We start from the raw sequence: 25,731 nt of genomic DNA on the forward strand, positions 1-25,731 counted from the left end.
TATAAGTCACTTTTTCCTCCAAAACCAAAAAGTATAAAATAAAACATAAGGCAATTAAATTAAAACCCAAAAAATCAGCGCAAACTCAACCTAGGTTGGTTTAATCAATTCCAATTAAATGGAATAACTCTACGACAAAATTGCAAAGAATATAAAATAACTATCTAATAATTAAATTCAACATTATTAATAAAATCCTCTTCCATGACATCTGCGGGAACTCTATTGCACAGACACAACACTAGTATTTCACAAATGCATAATGAATTTGGATTTACAAACCACATACTAGATGGATAATCTAATAATCAATTACATATACATCCTACATAATGGGACGATATTGTGAGTATGAAAGGTTAGAACTACTATCTCCGGTGTCCACTACCAGGGATATAGGTACACTCAATTCCTAAAACTCAGGATGATGTACCTAGTACCTATTTAGTAAACATGCAATCATGATGAGAAAATGCTCATAATATATCCATAGCCGAAGCACTCATAACATAGATAATCAAAATGAAGAAGAGTGGGACACCGTGTAGATCTCACAAGCGACTACTGCTTTGTCTCACTGTGTACTTGCACTGCGGTAGTCCACGTATAGCAGGGGTGCAGTACAACATAACAACGTATAATCACCTTAATATTGCTTTTAAATTAAAGGCATTTCAATAAATCATTTCTAGCAATATGAGCATATGTCCATTTAAATCTTTATAAAATTCCCTTTAGCATATAAAGCACAATGTCTAGGAATTATTAGCAATCATCCTAACAAATCAACCCATTCTTCTCGAATGGAAAACATCTTAGGTTTTATCACAAGGCATCATTATGAATATATTATCTAACTAGTGAATAACCACATAATCTAACATCATATTATTTCACTTAATGAAACTCACGTTTCTAGGTACATCAATTAATATTAACATCAAATATACTTACTTCATTGTACTTACAATCCAAGGTTTGAGGCTCTATTACCTCCTGGTAAGGACTAGGTTGGAGAGGCAATACATCCTTCTAATGATCGATGTTGCAGTTCATACCAAGGCAATGATAGTGATTGTGGCTCTATTGTCTGTCCAGTAGATTAGGGTGTGTGTTCTTGACTTGGCACCTTTCCTACAGGATGTATGGTCATGGGAGAGTCCATATGGTGCAAACTAAAAGGAGTCTACGGTGTATAAATGCCATACAATTTTGATGTTGGCATGCAACAAAAGTTGTGACAATTACATTAATCTCCAAATCATGATATTACTTGATTACATATTACGTGTGCATGAAACAAGATCTAAGGAGATAAGTAGTCGTCAAATGATGTCAATTAGTAGATTTGGCACACAGGGTGAGATATCCAAGCGATACCTCCAATGTTATAATTGGGTGGCACTGCACCACCGAAATTGCAACAGGTAGAAAAGGGGTGATTTTTCACCTTCGAAACTGCACAAAAACTCTTTCAATCTTTAGGTTTCGAAATTACAACAAAGAGTCATATCCAATCCATGATAATTTACAATGCCTAACCGTCTCCTTATAAAGGCCTCCAAGAAGTATGTAGAGATTTACAATAGGTCGACATTAATAATCACTGTTGCATGGGGATGCATCCCCTATGCTTTTAGGCTCGTACCCATCCTGGGAACAAAACGGGGACACGAGGATGGATTTTTGCCGTCCCCAAAGATGCCCCCTTTTTGCCAAATTTGGAAACTTCCCCGAAACAACTAATATTTTTCGCAGGAAACTTTGGGACGACCAGCAATACCGGGGACGGCTTTGTTGTCCCCTAGCCATACCTGAAACTTCTAGCCATCGCCTCCAGCCATCCCCAAAACTGTTGGCCGTCCCCTTTTTCCAGCTAGTTGGGTAAATGCCACACACTAAAAGGGTTCGTAGTTGTCTTAAAGACGTAATACAAATATGCAACCATATATGTTCATTAAAACACTAAAACACTAACTCTTCTACTCCTTTTAAGATATGATGTACTTGTTGAGAGGGAAGAAAAACATAGAGCAATGGCAGTAGCAGCAGTGAGGAAAGATTGCATTTATTATTTCTATTTAGTACTTACTATTTTAGTTGCACTTCTCTTTATTCCATTGTGGTTTCATGCATAATACTTGGAGATAGGCATTTTGATTTAACTACGCATGTATGTGATATGTTATAATGGAGGTACTTAGTATTTGTAATTTGATAATTTTCCGTGTATTGTTCTTCCAAAATGTCTTTGGTCAATGGTTTATCAATGTTATGATATGCATACTTGAATTTTGTCTCTCTATAAAAATTCCCCTATACTTTTAATTGTGGTCCCATAAATTTTGGATTTGACCCGCCCTCGTATTGGAAACAAGTCCCCGTCCCTGTCCCCTAAAATGTCCCTGTCCCGGAAACTTCGTGGAGCATAGATAATTTTTTATTACTTTATTAATTTGGGCAACTGAAGTCTTTTGCTTGTTAATATCCTTTGGTGTCTGTATGACTTCATCCTATAGCCACTTATCAATCTCTCGCTGCTAACCATTGTTGAAGAGTATATTGTGTGAGATGATGCATACTTCATTCATAGTCCATAAAATCTTTGAGAGGGGTGTCTTTCTGCCATGCACTAGTAATCCAATCTTGCTTGATTTGCTTCAGTGAGTTAGCCAAAGTGGGAGTTTGCAACTCCTGTTGCTCTAACCAAGGCCTTGTGCCTGTCAAGAGCTTGAGTGTTTCCTTTGGCTGATCGTGGAGCTTGTGTTGACTTCTTAACTCTCTCAACATTTCAGTCAAACGATCACTTGGTGTTGTGATTTTATGTCAATACTCGACAGGATAGAAAGGTCACAAGCTCTGATACCACTGTGATGTTCTTCATGCAAACCTTATTTATGAGTCCAGTTGAGCTACTAGATCTCACAGATGTCCTTCCAATCATTGATGTTGCACTTCATAGCAAGACAATGACAATAAATTTGTGATTGTCCGTATGGTAGATTAGGTTGTGTGTTCTTGACTTGGCACATATCTCTAAGTTGTACTGTCATGGTACAATCTGTATGGTGCAAAGTGAAATTGATTGTACAATGTATGGATGCCATACGGTTTTGATGTTGGCATATGATAGATATAGTGACTGATGCAAGGAGGACAACCTGTACAGTACTAACAAGCAAGCAGATGGTGGTGATTGGATGGAGTATGGTGGTACAACAAGAGGGTGGTGGTCAAGTTGTATGATGTCAAGACTATAGGCTGTACGGTGTTATGGAACACAACCAACAATGCTCAGATGTAAACCAATTTGGTGATGGATGACCTATGAATGCAGACTTTCGCTTTTGGATGTCATAATCAATTGATTTCCAAATGTATGACATTTGCCAACACTATTTGATTGGCTGTTTAGCCATGGAAAAGGTGAAGAGGTGAGATGAAATCCCACAAGGATAAGGAGAATAAAAATCAGACTTGATACTTTAAAATAAAATAAATAAATCTTACTTAATAGCTCAAGCTCATCCCTGTAATGAAGCTTGTTGTCAAGTCGAGTGGTGGTGATTAGGTTGTTGAGCCCATTAGAAATCCTTGGCTAAGGTAGTTTATAGGCATGTTTGCCATCTAATGATCACTTGATGTCAGTGGTGCCAATTATGCAAGCATGTTCGTTTCATAACTGTGCGGACATTCTAAACACCAATATGTTCAGGTGGCTTGACTAAGAACATCCCAAGCCCGATCCCGAGGTAGGGAGGGCCTTTCTAATTTAATAGATTGTGTGGGGATAAGTATGGTCTGAGGTTGGGAGGTTAAATGTATGTCAATGCTTCTCCTCTCACCAAGCGGAGGCTTGCACAACCAGCTAAAGATCCTCCTATTTTGATACTTGTATGTTTCTTTCCTTCTTTTCTTGATAAGCATTTACTTGTATGTAGAAAGGATAGTTCAATTACTTTCAAATGATCGTTAATCTAGTTACTTTCAGTTGATCATAAATACAGTTATTTTCAATTGATCGTTAATTTAGTTAATTCAGTTAATCATAAATACAATTATTTTTAGTTGATTGTTAAATTAGTTATTTCAGTTGATCATAAATACAATTATGTTTAGTTAATCGTTAATCTAGTTATTTCAAATGATCATGGACACAATTATCTTCAGTTAATCATTAAACTAGTTATTTCCAGATGAACATTGATATGGTTATGGTTATTTCAGTTAATTGTTAAAACAATTAATGTCATATGAAAGGGATTTTAGTTGTCTATCTATGAATGTTGGAAATTCTTTATTAAACTGTCTTTCTATTTGATATGAAAATCCGTTTGTTACAACTACAGGAAAATTATTGCATCCTTAATGTACTTAGTGAATACTCATCCTGACATATGCTATGCAACTAACACCTTAAGCTAGTTTATGTGTGCACTGAAGTAGATACATCTACATGCAGCTAAATACATCTTAAGATATCTAAAATGCACTATTGGCATGGAAGTCAGATATGATCAATTATACATCAATCTTCATGGATATTTTGATTTTGATTGGGCAGGCAACTCTATTGAATGTAAGATTACTTCTAGATGTTGCTTCAGTCTTGGATCTGGAATGGTTTCTTAGTTCAACAGAAAATAGTCTTCAGTTGCATTAAGTTCTACCGAAGCAGAATACATTGCCTCTTTGTTGGGAGCTAGAGAAGCTGTATGGTTATGAAAGTTGCTAGTTAATTTGTTCAAAAGACCTTTGAAGCCCACTGCGATTCATTGTGACAATTAGAGTTGTATCAAGCTCTTAGCTAATCTAGTCTTCCACAATCGTTCCAAGCATATTGAAATTCCTTATCACTACATTAGAGATATGGTGGATCGAGGAGTTATTCAACTGGAGTACATCAGTACTAATGAGCAAACAACAAATATCTTTACTAAGCCTATTGCTAAAGTGAAGTTGGAATACTTTAGAGGAAAACTTGGTATGATCAAATTGTAATATTGGTTATTGAATTTAAATTTTTTAATTTATATGTGCATATGCTTCCATTATTGTTTAGTTGCATCAAATATGTAATGAAAGGTGACTATCTTTCATAGACATATATATTCAAAAGGTAATCATTTATGAGGGGACGATCTTGCAAATGATAGGCTTGTTATCATGAAAATTCGAGATATTGTTTCGGACAATTAGAGATCATAATATATGTTATGATAGTGTTCATAGCATGGTGATTTTTATTATTTGACAAGTCACTATTTCAGAGTGTTAAAGTCCGATAATGTGTTTAGATATCCTATTTTGATATCTAATAAAAGATGTATTACTTCTCCCTTGCTAAGAGGGAGTGTTAATGTATAGCGTTAGGTGAAGTAATGTAAATGGTTATGTGAATTTTGTTCTACAGATATTATACACACACACACACACACGTGTGTGTGTGTGTGTGTGTAGATACATTGAAATGCTCACATTACAAACTGTTCAGTTATCGGTTATTATTATTATCGGGGGACTTGATAGTCTATTGCGGATCACAAAAGGATTACATGTGAAAGTTAAACAAACTAATGTTAATTATGCACTCGTAGAGGCATTACTCTACGTGGCCAATCCACTATGTTATATATATGCGATCAGATCAATGGGATTAATATCAATCCACGACAATACAAATCCCAACGATTTGCATTCTTCTCTCTGCAGATTAACACATTTAGAATTGTTGATTAACCATTGATATTATAATCTTAAGATCAAGATATATTGGTTGCCATTCAGAGATGAAGATCTGCCCTGCAGTTTCTGCAATCAACCAAGTAAGGATATTCATTGTTATTCAAATCTGTATAATAGTTTTAACTATCAGAGATCTCTAAAATTAACAATTTCACCCTCCATCTCACCTTCCACCTCACCTTCCATCTCACCCTCTATTTCACCCTCCATCTAACCTTCCATCTCATCCTCCAGTAATCCTCCATTTCTCCCTCCATCTCACCTTCCATGTCACCCTACATATCACCATCCATTTTTGGCATACTAAACTACCTCCATTTTTGGCAGATTGAACACCCTCTAGCTCTTGTTGGCTGCCTTCACCTACAACCATTTGTGCTATACAACTCCATCCTCCACACTATACGACCCACCCCTCCAATTGCTCCCTATCTCTTAGTCATACACCATTGCATTGTCCATCTACTATACAACCAATTTCTTCCCTCCAAATGTACGGGTTACCCAAACTAGTACGTTGGTAGAGACAGCTAGTGCATTGGCAGTGTTGACCAGTGTGTTGCTAACTTGCTAGAGCCGAATAATTAGTTGGTAGTGCCGACTACTCCGTGGATTGACAATTACAATGGAAGAGCTGACCAATACGTTAGCAATGTTGACTAGTACAATAGTAGAGTGGCAGTGTGGACTAGTATGTTGGTAGTACTAAGTGGTATGGTGGTAGTGTATCGTTGAGTAGATTGGTAGGTCCGTACTATTGAATGGACTTGGTTCGCCATAAAAGAGGTAACTCACATGGGTACCTAGTTGGGAACATTACACTAGTCAATGATGATTTACATTGCCCAATCATCTTCTTATAAAAGCCTCCAAGAAGCATCTAGAGATTTACAAGAGGTTGACATTAATAATATTTTTTTACTTTATTACCCAAATTTATTAATTAAAATAATTAATTAAAGGTCCTTTTTATTGTATTATTCAAATTCAGGGACCAATTAATTAATTAGTTTAAGTAAATGGTGCATTGAAGTTTGGGGATACTTTAGTGCGCTAATCTAGTTACAAACTCTAATAAGTGAAAGAGGAAATATTCCTTGATCTTGTTCATATGATTGTGAGTGGCTTCTAATCCTTGCATTTGGAATGATTAGTCACATTGTTAAACAACACAACTTATGTTCATTAAGTATATGCTTACTAACCACACCCATTCAGAATTAATATATTACTTAATGCTGCCATGGATGATGATCATCTATGCTCCCTATCTCTTATGTAATGTGCTTGTCCATGACGTCACTACTTCTGTCATACCCTGTGAAAATAAGAACCATATAACTAAAATATAGTTAAATAATAAATAATTAAAATAATAATATTATAAATAATGATATAATTATGATTTATTATAATCATACTATAATATATTACTATTAAATATGAGAATTAAATATCATAATATATAAAGTAAATATATTATGCAATAATATTAAAAATAATATTAATATTAATAAGAGGCAAGAGCCTACAACACAATGGTAAATTGTGAGCCTCTTGTCGGGGAGGTCTTGGGTTCAAATATACTTGAGATTAACACATAATCATGATTTAATTAATTATAATAATAAATGAACAATAAATAATCCAAGCTTTGGCCAATTACCTATCGAAAAAAAAATATTAATAAGAAATATAGTTTACATTACTATTAATATAATATATGGTATCAATATAAGATGTATAATTAAAATAAAAAATTATTTAACAAAATATAATTATTATTTATTAAAGGACCCAACTCTAAGAAAGAAAAACTATATATATAGAATATTAACATTCAGAAATGGGGATTCAGACAGAGAGGTATACAGAGAAAATATATATGAAACAAGTCTGCAGAAAGTTTGAATAAAGAAATTTTGTATCAATAACTTATTACAATTGGTATCAGAGACCCAATTCTGCCAACTTGTGATAACACCAGTAAAACTACTGGCTGAAGAATTGTCTTTTTATAAAGGACGACCTTTATTCAAAATGAGATGTATTGTAACCAATGTATACCTGTTACTTTTAGAACTGTCTTTGTTCAACCTTATTGTCTTTCAAGATATTGCTGCTTCCTCAAATATACACTCTAACAACAACAATGTGCAAATATATATTTAGCTAATCTGATTTCTCATTCTTTTATGGTTGTCTGCGACATAATATTACATTGAGTAATCTTTGCATGCCTGGCCTGCAAACTTATTTGAGAAAGGAACACATTATATAGATTCGATTACATCTGAAGAAGAGGTTGGTTCGGTTGCAAACTAGTCAATCATTTCTGCATCATGTCAGGGTGAAAATTCAAAATGAAAATGTTTGCTAGCAGAGCATAATTGTGATTATTGAACAACCCAAATAAGGTTTCTTATGTTTGACCCTTGTTTTTTTATTACTTATATTGATGTTCTGCACATATTCCATTGTTAAACTTGATAGCTTTAGATATTATTGATAACCATTAATTCTTCCAATTTTCCTGAATTTGAAGAGCGCACAATCTCACATAACAAACACGTTAAACAATACTCAACCTGATAATATTTTGATAATCCCAATAACCATTTGGAATGACTGAGTGTGTGCATATCCCAGAAAAGACAAAACAAGGATTGTATGTATTTGTTTCATCCACCTGTTCAGACATATTGACACCAAGTGACTTGTTGCAGCTTCCAGTTCACAGTTTTATACTGTGTTAATTAAGAAGGACTTTATGTTTCCAGTTTTCGGATGTGCAAGAGAACAATCAACCCAATAATGACAACAAAAACAATGTATACTTCAAAATACAGGCTTTTGTTATGGAGAAGTTTGTATGTATAGTGACTGGTAAAAATGTTTTTGAGTGAAGCCGGCTATTTTTATAGCGAAGTGGAAACTTCATTTTGCCATGAGCATGAACTCCAAGTACTTGATAATTATTTCACCGGGCAATATTAAGGTGGCTATATATTATATGCTTGTATGTCATTGGAAATGTTAAAATTGACAACAATTTCATAAAGACTATTGTCCTGCCATCCTTGTAAACTGTAGTGGAGGAAGGGAAACTTTTTAATACTACTGACAAATATCCTTGGAAATTCCTATGTTAGCGATAGACATTGTGAAAGGGAACACAACCAGATAATAGTGCTTTGCATACAAGAGGCAAATGGCTTCACCTAGAAGAAGATTTACGATTGAGAACTCTGAAAAGGGAAGTTATCTTATAAAGAGACTAATACTGATAATACGGTAAGATTCAAATCTGGAGTTTAATGTTCCTTTAGTATATAGATTGAAATTATGTTTTTACGAAGGATTTGAAATATTGAACAATATTCCAGTTGACATTGAAATTAAATGGATATTCAGAAGAAAGAAACAAACGATGACTAAGTTATACAGGGCAACACCATGTAATTGTATCATGTGAAGATGGGAAAACCATTTTGTAAGATATAGAGAATATATGACACATATAGCCTAAAACGGCATATATAACCAGCAGACATAGTATTGTACACAATAACTAGGAAGGGTATCAACAAATAAGGATTGTTCTGCAATCTACGTCTGATGTAGTCAGGCATAAAATACATAACCAACACTAAAGGAAAGATATTCCACTACTAGAACAAGACTCCTGCATGTCTGAGGTAAGTATAATATCTATTATAATAATTGGAATTAATTCATTTAAATTCTATCCATGCTCAATCCCATTATAAATTCTAGGATAGAAGGGATGGATAGCAATACAATATGGGAAAGGCTTGTATAAATACAGCTAACAAGTAATTTCAAGATGAGTAAAGGATCAATGTTCTCATAAGATGCCTTGAGGACATGTCCAAGATGGGATTACAGACTTGGATCCATAGAAACCTTGAGGGAGTCCATTGAGTTTGGTGTCAAAGCAACCTATTGTATCTCATCAATCCTTCTAGGCTAGATTTATAATCAAAATAGTGTGACCTTTTCAATTCACACATATAATATTACTGACGTACCTATAAGAGTGGCCTCAAGAGAGAAAGAATAAAGGTTTATTCAGGGAGAGGCTAGTATTAGTCCATCCAATTGTTATTCCGAGATTGGTAAGGATCAACATCCTGGTAAGATGCCTTCAAGACTTGTCCACGATGGGATGAAATTGCCTTGAGGATTTGTTCAAGATGGAATTAAGGGCTTGGATTCATAGAAACCTTGAGAGAGACCATTGAGTTTGGTATCTAAAGAATCTGATTACAACCTAAGTATTCTTCTCAACTAAGAATCATAATAAGAGAAAAACAAAACAAGCATCCTTGTGTGGATGCGTTAACACTGCTACCAAGGCCAAGGGGGCAAAATTTCGCTCTTGGACTTAGTATGGGTTCAGCTTATCATGACACTTTTTCTTTGATACTTATATATACATGTCTACTAATGATTACTTGTGGTTGCAGGATTCTATCAAAGAAGTAAATTTTGTAAATAATATTCTTGTCTCTAGAGAATTGTATGGCATGAATCAAGAATTCATGTATTATGTGGCTACATCATGTTTGCTTTGTTTTTTCATGCATTAATGTGTCTGCTTCGTGTTTTCATGTATTCACGTGTCTACATTGTTTATGCTTTGTGTTTTCATGCATTATGATGTATACTCCTTAAATCCTTTATATCTTGTATCCAACTATATGCTTTTTATGATGGTTTTACAAGAAAAGTTGTGTATAAAGGATCTTTTTGCTTGAGGACAAGCAAAATCTGAGAGGGGAGGACTGCGATATCCCCACCATATTAAGAACCATATAATTAAAATATAGCTAGTAAAATAATAGCAATATAAATAAAGATATAATTATGGTTTTTTTTAATCATACTATAATATTGCTTAATATATCACTATTAAATATAAGAATTAAGTATTATTTATCTAAAGAAAATATATTACTCAATAGTATTAAAAAAAATATTATTAATATTGATAAGAAATATAATTTATATTATTATTAATATAATATATGTTATTAATATACTATATATAATTAAATTATTAATATAATATTATTGTTATTTATGAAAGGACATGACTAAGAATGAAAAACTATATATATAGAATATTAATATTGAGATATACAAAAAATATATATATAAAACTAGTCTGCAGAAAGTTTGAATAGAAAGAAATTTTAAATTAATAAATTAATTACTTGACAATGGATATTACAACTTCTTCCTTAATTATTAAGCATAACTAATATGTACTAAGTTTTCATCGATCATTGATGGAGCTTATGATTTTAATTGCAGGACTTGATATTTAATATTATCCTTGCATTGGGCAATACTAACTTCATGCCATGAAATAAGCGCATTGATTCATCTTTGTTTTTGTTGACAAAGAATGAAGGTAAAGACCGAGAAGTGAGATCGCTCAATATGTAGACTTTGTTTACCGTACAGGTAAAGAAATCAACGCATACAGACAATAATAGCAGAATAATATTCGCATATGCCAGAACATACATTAGGCTTCATAATATTCGCAATAGCAGATGATGATGATTTACAATGATCCTAGATGGGATGTAAATACTACCGCCGAACCTTCCCGAAGGAGTCCGTCGGCCACAACATTACATCTGCTACAAACTATTTACCGACGACGTCGGCTACAGAATACAGAAACACCGCCGGACATCAACCCGTCAGCTACCGAAACACCGCCAAACCCATCTAGTTGGCTAACACCATCCCCCCCAAAAAGAAAAGTCGTCTCCTGACGACTGACAAAATATCTGAAATAAATTAACAAACAAAATACGTTAACAGAGTGACTACAACAAGAAAAATTTGCTTCTGTCACATCACTTCACTTCATCTCGTGTCTATAGCCTCTGCTATCACAATACTATGCCTCCTCAATGAAGCTGACCTTGACCACCTACTGCTTTTTTTGTTTTCAATTCCACGGTACCCTGAGCCAAGTGTCGTTGCACTGCCTCCAACTGGATGATTAGCTCCTCCTGAGCTCTCTATGCATCCACCAAGACAGCCTCTCGGCCAACACCTACTCCCAGTGCCTCCGGGACACAGAAAGTCCATGCCTGCAGCCACTTCAACTTTTCTAAACTGGTCAGACTCCCACGACTGATATCTGCAACGATTGGGGGTCCAGGGGGCAACGCCCCCGGCGGGGTCGAGGGGCAGCGCCCCTCGCCGCCAAGACCAAATTAGCACTTCGCAACCCACACAGAAACGCACGAAACACACCATTTTTGTCATTTTCTGTTGATTCTACACTATTTCTGGCAACCACTGATGCGTCCCCTTCCCTTGGGCACCATCTGTAACTCGTTTTGAACAACTTGAATCTGTCGTCATTTATTTTTTTTTGTTTTGTTTTGTTTTTTTTTTCAAATTTTTTTTTTTAAAAAAATTTTTAATTTAATTTTTTTTTTCTCATCAAAAAAAAAAAATACAAAGCAGCTCACATTTGCCTCTAACCGTTGCCATTCGGCAACAATGAGGGAGTCTCCTTCTGCGACAACGACAGAGTCTTCCTGGCACCATATATTTTGAATTTGGATCCGTTGACTGCCGGAGGTACCTTCTGCCCGTCCAAAGTTGATAATCTGATCGCTCCATTGTTGCCAACCTTCCGAATCTGATATGGTCCAACCCATTTGGCCTTAAACATTTCTACTTTGATTTCATTCCGATTGTTCTACACCTTACGTCTGTTCTGTGCCACCTCCATCGCCCACTGTGCCTGCGGTCGTTGCGCAACTGGATTATTTCCTTGCTGTCAGTGCCCTTCCACTAATTTTATGTTGCGGTGTAACCTTTTCTTTCCGCGCGGTCCATTCACCATGTACTGGACAGTGGGATCTTTCATTTTTCTGTGTTCAAACTGTATGTTCTTCCCCTCAGCTTCAGCCATGGCAGCTTTTCCTTCTTGGGCTTCCCTGCATTCTTCCGGACATTCATTTTCCTGTGTTTTGTCACGTTCGTCGACCGTTAACATATTGCAACTCGGAAACAGTTCATAGTCTTCTATCTGGCAGTGGAACAGGCCATTCACCGAGTCCAGGTCATCGTCATTCGATCCTCCATCAAGTCTCAATACTCCCTCTTCGTCTGGTTCCATTCTCCTCTTTGCTTCGTCGTCACTTTCGTCGTCATTCTCTGACTCTGACGATGCTGCCTCCTCACCGATCATTTGTGTATGCAGGTCAATTGTGAATCTTTTGCCTCCGTGCTCCATTGATAGGGTATTTCGTTTCCAATCATGTTTTACTTTTGCTTGCACCAACCAATCCCGTCCCAGAATAGCATTATATCCTTTTCTTTTCAATGGAATGATCACAAAATCCAATAAAAATGGTTGCGTACCAATGGTTACCGGTTGCGCCCTCAAGGTTCCTAACGGTTTGATCCCGTGTTGGTCCGCCGTGAGCAACTGGAATGTAAGTGGCCACAGCGTCGGCTTCTCCAACTTCTTCTAGGTATCCTCTGGTAAGACATTCACACCGGACCCTCCGTCAACAATTGTCTCTGTCAAAAGATTTCCCAAAATCCCCATCTCGACGACCGTCGGATGCCGTCCGGATGTGAGTGCCAGCAGCATTGGGTCTGTTTTCATCACTTCCCTACTGTCCCTTCCTGTGTCCTCTGTTGCTTTCGGAAACGGTGTATGATTCAAAATGACCGTCCGTAACTGGGGCATTGTGAGAAGGTCACTTATCTTGATCGGTATCTGTTGTACAATGTTTTGTTCTGCGAAGTTCTTTGCCAAGGTGCCGGTGATGTCCTTCAACTGAGATGTCCCTGCCGACGATGCTTTTGCAATTTCCGCCTGCGCTTCCCCCAATTTTCTCTTTTCCTCCGCTTGCCTCCGTATGTTTTGTTCTGCGAAGTTCTTTGCCAAGGTGCCGGTGATGTCCTTCAACTGAGATGTCCCTGTCGACGATGCCTTTGCAATTTCCGCCTGCGCTTCCCCCAATTTTCTCTTTTCCTCCGCTTGCCTCCGTGTAATTGCCAGAACCTCCTCTACATCCGTGCCGACAGTGATTAAGTTTACTCCAGACTTTGGACACTTGGAATCTTCGTGATTGCCGGGTCCGCACCATCTGCATAATAATTTCGGTGTGTTTGCCATTGTACAATCCCGCGCAAAATGGCCCCACAAATTACATGCTCGGCATTGAACGATTGGCCGTCCATTTGCATCATACTGATTTCGACTTCGGCTCCCATTATTATTGTTATTGTTTGCATTGTTGTTATTTTGCCCTTTATTATTATTCATGTATCCTCCGGATGTAGCATCGGCGGTATTCGTGTTTCCGCTACTACCCGACGGGGAAGCCTCCTGTGTGAGAAACACCTGCGGAGATCCTCTTGTCTTCATGTTAAAGGGGCACTCCTTTGTCGAATGGCCCATGATCTGACAAATGTCACAAATGTCACAAAATTGGTTCGTTAGACACGATCCTTTAGTATGCCCGTCTGTCTTACACTCCGTGCACCACAGCTCACTACCTTTTGGCTCCTTCTGCGTGTTTTTAAACTCCTTTATCATGCAAACCATATCCTTCTGTAGGGCACGAACTTTGTTGCTGCTTCCTTCGTCGTCGCTACTATCATCTCCGTCAGGTTCGTCGTCATCCGAATCAGAGGAGCTAGTTTTCTTCTTCTTTGTCTTCTGCTCACTTTCAAGGTCCAGTGCTCTGTTATACGCATCCACATATGATGACGGTGGCACAATTTTCATTTTCCTCCACAACTTCGAGCGTAGGCCATCCACAAACCATCTTTTCTGCAATCCGTCCGCCGGCTTGCTTTCCATTTTGTTTATTAAGTCTTTTAATCTCCTGGCATAGACATGGACAGTTTCGTGCTTCCCTTGCTTGGTATTGAAAATTTCCGCTACGATTTCATTATCATCTCGCAAGAGTTTAAATTCCGCCAAGAACTCCTTTTTAATGTTATCCCAGCTATTTAGCTTTTGTGGATCCGTATCCGAAAACCAATCAATTGCCATGCCCCGTAGGGTTGCCGGAAATTGTCTCATCCAGTCGTCTTCATCAGCTATGCCATTTGCCCTCCAGATCGTCTCACATGTCTTACAATGTCGGATGGGGTCGGCTGTACCATCGCCCTCAAACTTCGACAGCTTTTCTTTGGGTCCCGCCATCACAACATTGAAGGTTTGCACTCCCCCACCGGTGGTCTGCACTCCCACATTGGAGGTCTGCACTCCCACACCGGCGGTCTGCACTCCCACACCGGCGGATTGCTCTCCCACACCGGAGGTTTGCACTCCCACACCGACGGACTGCTCTCCCACACCGGAGGTCTCGACAGCTGCGAACCTTGGTGAAGAAGAAGGATCTTCTAAAGTTGTTTCCCGCGGAAGTCTATATCGGACGAAGAGGTCACTCCACGCTCCTGCTCCATCGGCACTGCGAGCCGTGCGAGTTGATGCTCTTCCGTCTGAATTTTCTTCCCTCGGCTAACACAAATTCAAGAACTCCTCCCGTGCTTCGGTTTCTGTCGACAATCTTTCGAAATCTCCGTCGGCGTTCGGCTTGCTGTGCCAGAATTAAATTCTCTTGCGCAGTACGGATTCCATCTTTTCCCTTGACCTTATTCCGATCCTTGTTAAGCTGATTTGGCATTAATCTTCATTCCTCCCACCTTCCAGGTTCATAAGGCAACGGTGCCAAATGTTTACCGTACAGGTAAAGAAATCAACGCATACAAACAATAATAGCAGAATAATATTCGCATATCCCAGAACATAAATTAGGCTTCATAATATTCGCAATAGCAGATGATGATGATTTACAATGATCCCAGACGGGATATAAATACTACTGCTGAACCTTCCCGAAGGAGTCCGTCAGCTACAACATTACATCCGCTACAAACAATTTACCGACGACGTCGACTACAGAATACAGAAACACCGCCGGACATCACCCCGTCGGCTATCGAAACACCGCCGAACCCATTTAGTTGGCTAATAGACTTTTGGCATTGTTTCATGCTTTTGTATGTTTGACGACTTTAGGTTGGGGCACATATGTTCATGTTCTTTTTGCATGTTCCATGACTTTTGGCATTATAAAATCTTTTCTATAGAATTTGCATTAACATTGGGATGTTGCTTGTATGTTTTCATTCAATGAAAATCTAACTCTACAAATTGTAGTGTCTTTAATGAATTGGTAGCATCCTCCATTTATTAGTTAAGTGGATAGGAATGATCAATGCAATGACTTGGTCAAGGCCAGATTTGACATTTAATGACTAATAATGATATTACAATGTGTCTCGATGTGTTACTAGCGGCACATAATCTCATCAACAATAACAATTTGCTGTCCTTCAATAGCATGATGTTCATAATGTCACCGTAAATAGCTGTCTTAGTGATTGCTTTGCTTCTCGAATACCTACTCTCCTTATGTTCACCATTGAGTAATTGCTTGCATCAAATACTTCCTATGCTTAATATTGATACAAATTCCTATGCTTATTAAATGGTTATCTCGATTTGATTAATATATATCAATCTTTGTTTATATATATATATATATATATGTATATTTTGTAATTTAACTATGTAATAATTTAAATATTTATTATTATTAAAGTTTATGTTTTAATTTTATTATTATTTATTGTTATTAAATCCTTTTTTAGAACAGAGACATCACAAAATCAAATAGCGACAGTCCTTTATTATTAGAAATTTAGAACCCTTTGAAAGAGTTACAACTCTTCATCATTACTGTCCTTTGAAAGAGTGCCTTACTTATTTTCTTTAGATTTATTTCTTCTTCCATTAGTTCTTGTATAATTCCTGTGCTCTTCTCTTTTTCACTTCCTCCATATTCCCTTCTAAATGAACTCTCCTCAAGTTTATATCTTATGCTGGGGTGTCACACCTCTTCATTATGTATCTCTTGACCTTTCATTAACTTATAAATATATTATATAATATTCTATTATTTATCTGCTTAGTTATTTATTTATATTTTTACTTTGTTTTTAATATTTATTATTAAATCCTATTTCCAATAGGGGACGTTACATACACACTATATATTGGTTTCGCGAATACTAAAGTACTTGTGCGTGCCTATACGCACTTTGCAATAAAAATGCTCACACATAAGATTGATAGGGTATTATTTGAAAACATATATATAATGGCTCATGATATGGTACTAACTCTGGTACTAATGGCACAATACATTTTAACATGAACATGATATTAAAATGTGAAAATTAGATGCTGAAATGGTTACAATGGTTCACAGATAACCATTCAGACAAACAACATTATGGATATTATTATTTATTATTTTGTAACCATTTAGTGCCTATATATTTTTAGCTTGTATTTGTTGCAATTTTAGAAGTTCTTTTATTGTGTTGGCAAACTTGACTTTGTATTGTGGTTGATGTCTAAAATGTTTGTAAAATAAAAGTATTTATTTTCTTAAGGTATTTTGAAGTTATTGATATGTAATATTTTTCTGACTCTTTGAGTCTTATTTAGGAATCGCCAATTCTGTCAATAAGGCGGATTGACTGAAGGTGAAGTTAGTGTTTTTGTGACAGACTGATTAATTTGCTTAGGGATTATTGAAATTGTCATCCGGAAAACTGGTTCTAAATTTACTATATTATAAAGATAGATTTAGCTTATTTATTGTAAAATGTGGTTTACATCAGCCACCTGATCTATTGGCAGCTTATGAGGAATTATCGTTCATCAAAGAATATTTTAAAGGTTGCTTCTGTGATGTTGAAAAATATTTCCTCCAATCGGCAAGTTGGAACCACTAGTGCACTAAATCTTCTCCCAGTGAAGGTAAGATAGTGCTTCTGAGGCAAAACTTATTTTATGTCATATTCATTACAGCTTTTGAAAACTATTTTTCTTGGTTGTTATTTCAACAACTGTAGCCAGCAGGGGAACCTATTTGTGTTGAGGAGTTTCCCAATGCTGTTGAAGAAGCGGATTTTGTTGCAGTTCAGATACATGAACTTTTGCGAACAAAATTAGCTAAACCTAGTAGCTGTGTGATATTATACCGTACCCATGCTCAGGTATTTACTTCAATTACTGCTTAACATATTTGTGTAGGTCAAAATACGTATAACTACAACCATTATTACATTATGTTTAATGGTAGCTAATGCTGGTTATGCTGTTTGATGCAGTCATTTTTGTTTCAATCCTCTCTTACAAGCATGCAAATTCCTCATGAAGTTATTGGGTCTCTACATTTCTACTCCCACAAGGTACTACCTTCTATAGCAGACTGTCATAGAGCCTTTTCCTAGAACCTAATAGCAGAGTGCTTTCTGTGATCCGTTATTTATTACTGAAATAAAAATTATTATTTAATGTTATCTTTATTTGGGGCAACGTGTGTTGGAGGATCTATTTAGTGTTTATAAATTAGTTTGAGTGAATTCTCTAGACCTTCTTTGGTTAACTGAAATTCGAAGCTCTTTTCAAAAAAATGTGAGTTAACATACAGCATAAAATTCTAATGATATGAAGAACTTTAATAAAATTCTAATGATATTAAGAACTTTAACATTCTTTATGTCACTATGGTTTGTAAGACCTGCAAAGTTTTGTCATTTTTTAAAGAAATTGTGGAGACTATATGCTTTGTTCATTTTTCTAACTGAATTAAACGGGAGTACGTTGTTTTAATTCCTTTGTGCTAGGAGATAAAGTAAATAATCTAATAATAATGCTTAAGTCAGTCTTAGTAACTTACTCCAAAAACATTGGAAAGTGACTACTTAAATATTGTTGATTTAACAAAGAGGCATGTACTGTCCCCTTCCTAAACACTTTCAGTGTGGTGATCGTTAGCCAGTCCTACAGGCTTTTGTAAGATAATTAGTTAAGGTTAGGGTAAAAGGTGACAGTTTCATCCAACTTATTTGATGATAGCAAGTATTGTATTGAACTCAATTCAGTGGAGATTTCATATCACCCTTTTCTGGAATCGATCTGGGCAATTTGTCCATACCAGTGTTAAAATACTTGGACTTGACTCAGACTTGGCAAGCTGGCTTTTGACTCTGTCTCAGACTTGGCATTCAGGCTTGGTGGAAACTCGGCAAGGACTCAACAGCTTGAAAAGCACATGAAATTCAAATATTTTTAAGAATTTAAAACTTTTTCATGTGTAAATTAAAAGCGATTAAAGACACAATAATTGAGATAAATAGTAGCTGCATTGCACACACACACACACACACACACGTTTACATTGATCACATATAAATGCAAATTTCTGAAGAAAAAAATAAAACTAAATAGCACATTAGTAAAGTGTTGCTGTCTAATGTCTACAATAGTCATGGAATATGAAATCCACAAATTCTAAGGTTCAAAACATATATCAAAATAAAAGCTATAGCCTAGAAAACTAAGGCTCTGAGTCTTATAATAGTGATCAGTCTACCCCACAACCTTCCTATGTGTATGGTTAAGATAGGTCTTAGAAGGTTCTATAACCGTAACCTCTGCATTTGTTTGAGGCTCAGCCTCAGTGACATCTGCATGCACATCCTCACCCTCATCCTCATCCTCACTACTCCTTGGCTTAGACATTATGTTGTTGCTGCAAATTTCATAAATGAAAAAAATAAGTATCTTCATATTGTACTCATTCTAATTAAATTGAAATAAATAAATAAAAAGAAAAAACAAAATCAGGTTTTCATTCTTTTCCATCAACTTAAAAAGAAACAAAACTAAAACAAATTCAAGTAAAATGGAAATATGAAAGTAAGAAATTTAGAAAACAATACGAAAAATGTAATTCACCTCTTCAAATTTGCTTCAAAAATGACAAAATGAACTTCAAATTTGTAGATGCTTCTTCCAAATACTTTTTTAAGCATGTCTCAATGCGTAAGTGCAAGCTACTAACTTGCATAAATAATGAAGAATGAACATCTGAGAGTCAATTGATTACTGATCTATTCTCGAAAACCCTAATATTTTTCTCTAATATTTTTCCTTCTTTCTTCCTTGTGTTTGCAAATGAAATATTGCTCCTTTTGTGTTTGAGAGAAAGCTAACAGCATAAAACTCAAACTTAAACTATTGATGATGACTTCTTCATAACTTGGACATTGATACTCTTCTAGTTTTGTTTATATTCATTAAAACCTTTGACATCAATGACAATACTTCCATCAATGTACCCCTTTGTCATTGATGGCGACACTTCCTCATTTCTTCAGGTTCTCGTTTCCATCACTCAATGATAAATATAATATATAGTTTATTAAATTATTGTTATAATGAAAGAATATATTATAAATTGTATATAAATAAATAATATGTAATACATTACATAATATTTCACATACCATCATTATTATTTTATTTATCACTAATTTGAAAATCTACAATATAAATATATTATAAAATATATCAATAATGATATATAATAATATATATCTAAATGATAAATATAACTAATCATATAGTTAAAATACAATTTAGTGGACAAAACCCTGTCAAAGGTCCTGCCTCTTCCATGCAGTTCAAGTATAAAGGAGGATAAGCTACGGAGAATCCCGGGTGAGAAACATGTTAAATCTGGACTAGAAACTTATAAATAAAACATCTGCATATATTCTAGGGAAAAGCCTCTGCAATGAGGGAAACAACCCAACCTCAAAGATGAATCCTTTATTGATATGAAAAAGCTTTCATTACATTTTAATAGAGCTGTAGCTCTATGAACATATAAACCATAAATGAGAATCGATCACCTTTGATCAATGGCAGATAAGAATTGATGATTTTGAGCACATCAGAAAAGCATCAATTACAATAAGAAAAGGACATTCCCTGAAAAATAACACTAACGAATGTATATCTTTTGACAATAGGAAGACACCAATATCCGCATGAAGAAAAATAACGGATATAACCGTTCTTGTCAAGAACGCTCTTTTATTTGCCAATGCAGGCCATTGGGAAATGCCGTGAGAAGATATTCAAAACATCATCACTACTGCTGTGAGGCGATATTAACTAATATCATAACTATCGCCGTTTTATAAGACCAGTGATGACAGAAGGAATAAGAACACTTTGACAGCAATAGTACATAACTGAAAATAGGTAGCCTTCAGCAAAATCCTTCATGGCAACATGTAATTGGTAAGTGAAGATAACCGATTCCAGCAAAGGATGCGGGACCCAAAATAGAGCCAAGTTTGAAGAGTAATATATCCTGTTTATATAAGACACAAAAAAAAATCTCCATCCAAACATTATTTCAAATTTAATGCAAATTAATTATTGAATCGTAATTTACAGAATTTCATATAAGGCTAATATATTTAACACTCCCTCTTAGCTTATATGAAATTTATAAACTAGATGAAAAAACACTCAGATGCTTAACACAGAAATCCAATTTGTTTATAGTCATGAAATATCTCACATGAAAAATCATTTATTCGTAACAAATAATCATGGAATTTGCTCAACATGAAATTTTTTGTAAGACTCATAGCTAAGCCTTTATTCATGGACTCTCTCAATGTGAATAGTCATGGAATCTCTCAACATGACATACAACTCTCATTACGGAATTACTCAACGTGATAATACCATGGACTCTCTCTACATGATATTCACTATTGCATAGTGAAAGAGTTGTCATAGCTGATCTTACAATATTTATTAGTTCACACACCAAAAATGATAATAGATGAATCTTAATAGACTAGACTTAGTTCCATTTAAGTCTTAAGGTTTACCATACCTAGCTTATCTCTAAAATAATGAAATTTCACCTTAGACAGAGGCTTGGTGAGAACATCAATAGTTTGATCATTAGTGCTGATATACTTCAGCTCCACAGCCTTTCGTAGTACTATGTCTCTTAAATAATGGTATTTAATTTCTATATGCTTTGACTTGTCATGGAAAACTGGATTTATAGAAATCTTTATGAAGCTCTGGTTGTCACAGAAAATTGTAGTAGGTTTAGAGGATTTTCCAAATAATCCAGTTATAAGATTTCGAAGCCAAACAGCTTCATGAGCTGCTGAGTAGGCTGCCACATATTCAGCCTCAGTAGTACTTTGAGCTACACATTTTTGCTTCCTGCTGCACCAAGCAATCATGACTGAACCAAGCCTGAAACAAAAACCTGAGGTACTCTTTCTATCCACAAGACAACCAGCCCAATCAGAATTTGAGAAACCACGAAGTTGCAGATCATTAGAACAAGAGAAGCTCAATCCATACTGTAAGGTCCCTTTGACATATCTCAAAATATGTTTAGCTGCAATGAAATGATATTTTTGTGGCTCACTCATGAACTAACTCAAGGTATTAACAACAAAACAAATATCAGGCCTTGTATTGACGAGATACATGAGAGGACCAATCAGCTGTCTATAAGGAGTACATATAAGGAGTACAATCAATTAAATCTGAATCAGCTGAAATTACTTGAATTTTCTTCAAATTAGATTCCATAGGAGTCACATTCGGCTTGCAATCCAGCATACCAAATATCTTAAGAATATCAAAAGCATATTTACCTTGACTGATAATGATTTCATTAGGTTGTTGCCAAATTTCTAGACCAAGGAAGTAGTGTATTAAACCCAGATCTTTCATCTCAAATTCAGAAGTTAAATCCTTTTTGCATTTGACAATCATTTCATCATCTCCTGTAATAAAGAGATCATCAACATAAAGAACAAGAATCAACATAAGAGCTTTATACCTTTTGAGATAAATGTTTGGATCAGCTTCATTCTTTGTAAAACCCAAACTCAAGAGATAGCCATCAATGCGCTCATACCAGGCTCGAGGTGCTTGCTTAAGGCCATACAATGCCTTATGAAGTTTGCATACATGAGATTCTTTGTTATGAATAATGAATCCATCAGGTTGCTCTACATAAACCTCTTCATTAATAAAACCATTGAGAAAGGTTATTTTAACATCCATATGATGAAGCTCCCATTTTTTTACTTGCAGCAATAGCAATAATGGTTCTGATGGAGGTGTACCTTGCTATGGGAGGAAAAATTTCATCATAATCTATACCTTCTTTTTGACTGAAACCTCTAGCTACAAATCTAGCTTTGAATTTGTCCACACTCCCATCAGTAGCATGCTTTGTTTTGAATAACTATCTAGACTAAATGATTGATTTATCTTTAGGACGAGGAACAACCTCCCAACTTTGTTTTTTAGAATAGACTCATATTCTTCTAACATGGCATCCTTCCAAACCTGCTGACCTATTGCTGGTTCAAAACAAGAAGGTTTAGAGTCAATGAGATTACACATTAAAGCAGAATAGTTATAAAAAATTTGAGGTCTTTTACTTTCCCGAAACGTTCCCTTGGGGGCTGAAACGTTTTCAGCTTCTTGCATGATGTTTCTTGCCCACAAAGGTCTCTTCTTCTCATTCACGTGAACACTAGGACTAGCTTCAGATATGTCTTGAATCTTAGGAGAAGAAGGAGAATCCTCCCTCTCAGAAAAGATTGAAGGATTAGGAGTAACAAGAGGAGGATTTTGAGGAACCAGAGGAACATCCAAATCAATATCAAGAGAAGAATCGGCAAATTTGGAGCAATCAAAATTTTCTTCAAAAGAAACATCTCTACTAAGCTCAATAAATTTTTGCTCCGGAATGTAAATTCTATAAGCTTATGAAGATAAGCTATAACCAACAAAAATTCCCTTTTTACTTGAAGGATCTAACTTTGATCTTTTATCTTTGGGAATATGAACATAAACTGATGAACCAAAAACTTTCAAATGACTTACATCTGGTTTAGTACCAGAGAATGCTTCTTCTAGAGTCATATCATTAAGAATATGATGAGGGCTCCTATTTTGAACATAAACTGCTGTCCTGCAGGTCTCTGCCCAAAGAAAAATCTGCAAATTTTGGTCATGAATCATAGCTTTAGCAGCCTCAACAATAAACCTATTTTTCCTTTTGGCAACTCCATTCTATTGAGGATTGTAGGGGACACAAAACTCCCTCTTGATTCATGCTTCAACACAAAATGATTGAAAAGAACTTGAAATAAATTCACCACCATTATCAGATCTAAGAGTCTTAATTTTCTTTATAGAAAGGTTTTCAACTAAGGCTTTGAATTCCTCTAATTTGGATAGAACTTCGTTAGATTCTTTGGATTTAAGAAAGTAAATCCATGTTTTGCGAGAACAAACATTAATGAAGGTGACATAGTACCAAAAACCATTTAAAGAAGCTGATGTCATTGGTCCACATAGATCTGAATGGACCAGCTCTAATACATGCTTAGATCTACTTTCACTTAAATGAAAAGGACTCTTTGAAAATTTTCCCAAAGAACAACCTTTGCAAACACCATCATGAGGGGGGTTGAGAGAGGGAAGGCCTACAACAAACTTCCCTAAGGATGAAAGTGATTTAAAATTGAGGTGACCAAATCTCTTATGCCATAATAAATTGTTATTAGAAGCAGCGTGATTTAGAACATGAACTTGATTAGCTACAAGCTTATAAAGACTCCCATGATGTTGACCAATAATTTGAGCAGAACTGAAATCAAAATCTTTCTTCCAAGCCATCACACTTCCATTAGAAAAAGCAATATTGAAACCTTTATCTTTCAAGGCTGAAATGGAAATTAAATTCCTCTTGATACCAAGAACAAATAAAACATTACTTAGATGAAGAGGAATGCCAGATTTTAATTTTAATAAGATGTTACCTGCCCCTTTGACAAAATAAGATGCATCATCACCAATGATTACTTGAAGATGAAAATCTAATTCAGGGAGATTTGAAATATGTTGCTTGAACCCGGACATGTGACGAGAAGCACCACTATCTATTAACCAAGTATTACGATCAACTTGCACATGACTAGACAAGGCTGATATAAGAACAAGACCTTCTTAATGATCATAAGAATCCTTTAAAGGAGAAGAATCTTTTGAATCAGACACAGTTACATTATGAAGATTTAGTTTCACAGTGCAATGCTTAGCAAAATGATCAAATTTTTCACACCTAAAGCATTTAATCTTGGAGAACTCTTGTTTTCTTTTAAAATCAGAGGATGAGGAAGGATTTTTATCTTCAAACGTTTTGAAAAGCTTCTTTCTTCCTCTTTTCCTTGAAGTTTGAGAAGCAAGTACTTGATCTTCCACTTGATTTGATTTACGAGAACTCCCTCTAGCCTCTAGACAACATTCCTCTTGAATACAATTAGTTCTCAACTTTTCAAAGGTTGGAAAATCACTTTTTCTATTGATGCCTTGAATGAACGATTCCCAAGAATGAGGGAGACCATTCATTGTGAGCATAAATAGTTCTTTATCATTGACAATTTCTCCAATGGTGCTTAATTGATCCTTTAGTTCAGAATCTTCAAGAAGAAAGAGACAATGGAGTCTCTTTTGCACATCTTAATGTGAAGAAGCTACATACGAAGTGCTAGAGTTCTGTTGGTATTATTTATCTCATACACACTATGAAGTGAATCAAACATTTCTTTGGCAGATTTTAGCTTGGAGACAGTAGGGACTAAATGATCCTTCGTGGAGTCAATGATAATTCTTTTGGCTAAAATCATGTTCTTCTTCCAAGTTGCCTTTTCAGTATGGTCAGTGGGTTCTTGAACTTCAGATTACACAAAAGAAAGAAGATCATTTTCTTCTAGTACTAATAAGATTCTGGATTTCCAAGAAATGAAATTTGATGCTCCTTCCAGACGATCTTCAACCTTCAAACCAAGCACCATGATGAAATTGAAGAAGAAAGAAAACAATCTAGTCCAGTCTTAGAGGTTATAAACCAAGCTCTGATACCATGTTAAATCTAGACTAGAAACTTATAAATAAAACATCTG

At 35.6% G+C, this 25,731-nt stretch overlaps 1 protein-coding gene across 5 annotated transcripts in view; it reads left to right on the forward strand.

The window, feature by feature from the left end:
- The window catches only part of LOC149576676 (uncharacterized), a 407,004-nt gene that overhangs the window by 167,756 nt on the left and 213,517 nt on the right, over nucleotides 1–25,731 (forward strand). For 4 of the 5 annotated variants that reach the window (XM_089819021.1, XM_089819036.1, XM_089819029.1 and 1 more), the window contains 3 exons: nucleotides 17,546–17,665; nucleotides 17,761–17,904; nucleotides 18,019–18,099. The exons of the other annotated variant lie outside the window; for it this stretch is intronic. In XM_089819021.1, coding sequence (XP_089675147.1) covers nucleotides 17,546–17,665; nucleotides 17,761–17,904; nucleotides 18,019–18,099 — 345 coding nt within the window. The remainder of the gene's footprint in view (nucleotides 1–17,545; nucleotides 17,666–17,760; nucleotides 17,905–18,018; nucleotides 18,100–25,731) is intronic. 5 annotated transcript variants of the gene reach the window in all.

Source organism: Cupressus sempervirens, chromosome 1 (genome assembly GCF_028749045.1).
Source record: "Cupressus sempervirens isolate cs-2001-9-10 chromosome 1, ASM2874904v1, whole genome shotgun sequence".
Classification (NCBI taxonomy): Eukaryota; Viridiplantae; Streptophyta; class Pinopsida; order Cupressales; family Cupressaceae; genus Cupressus; species Cupressus sempervirens.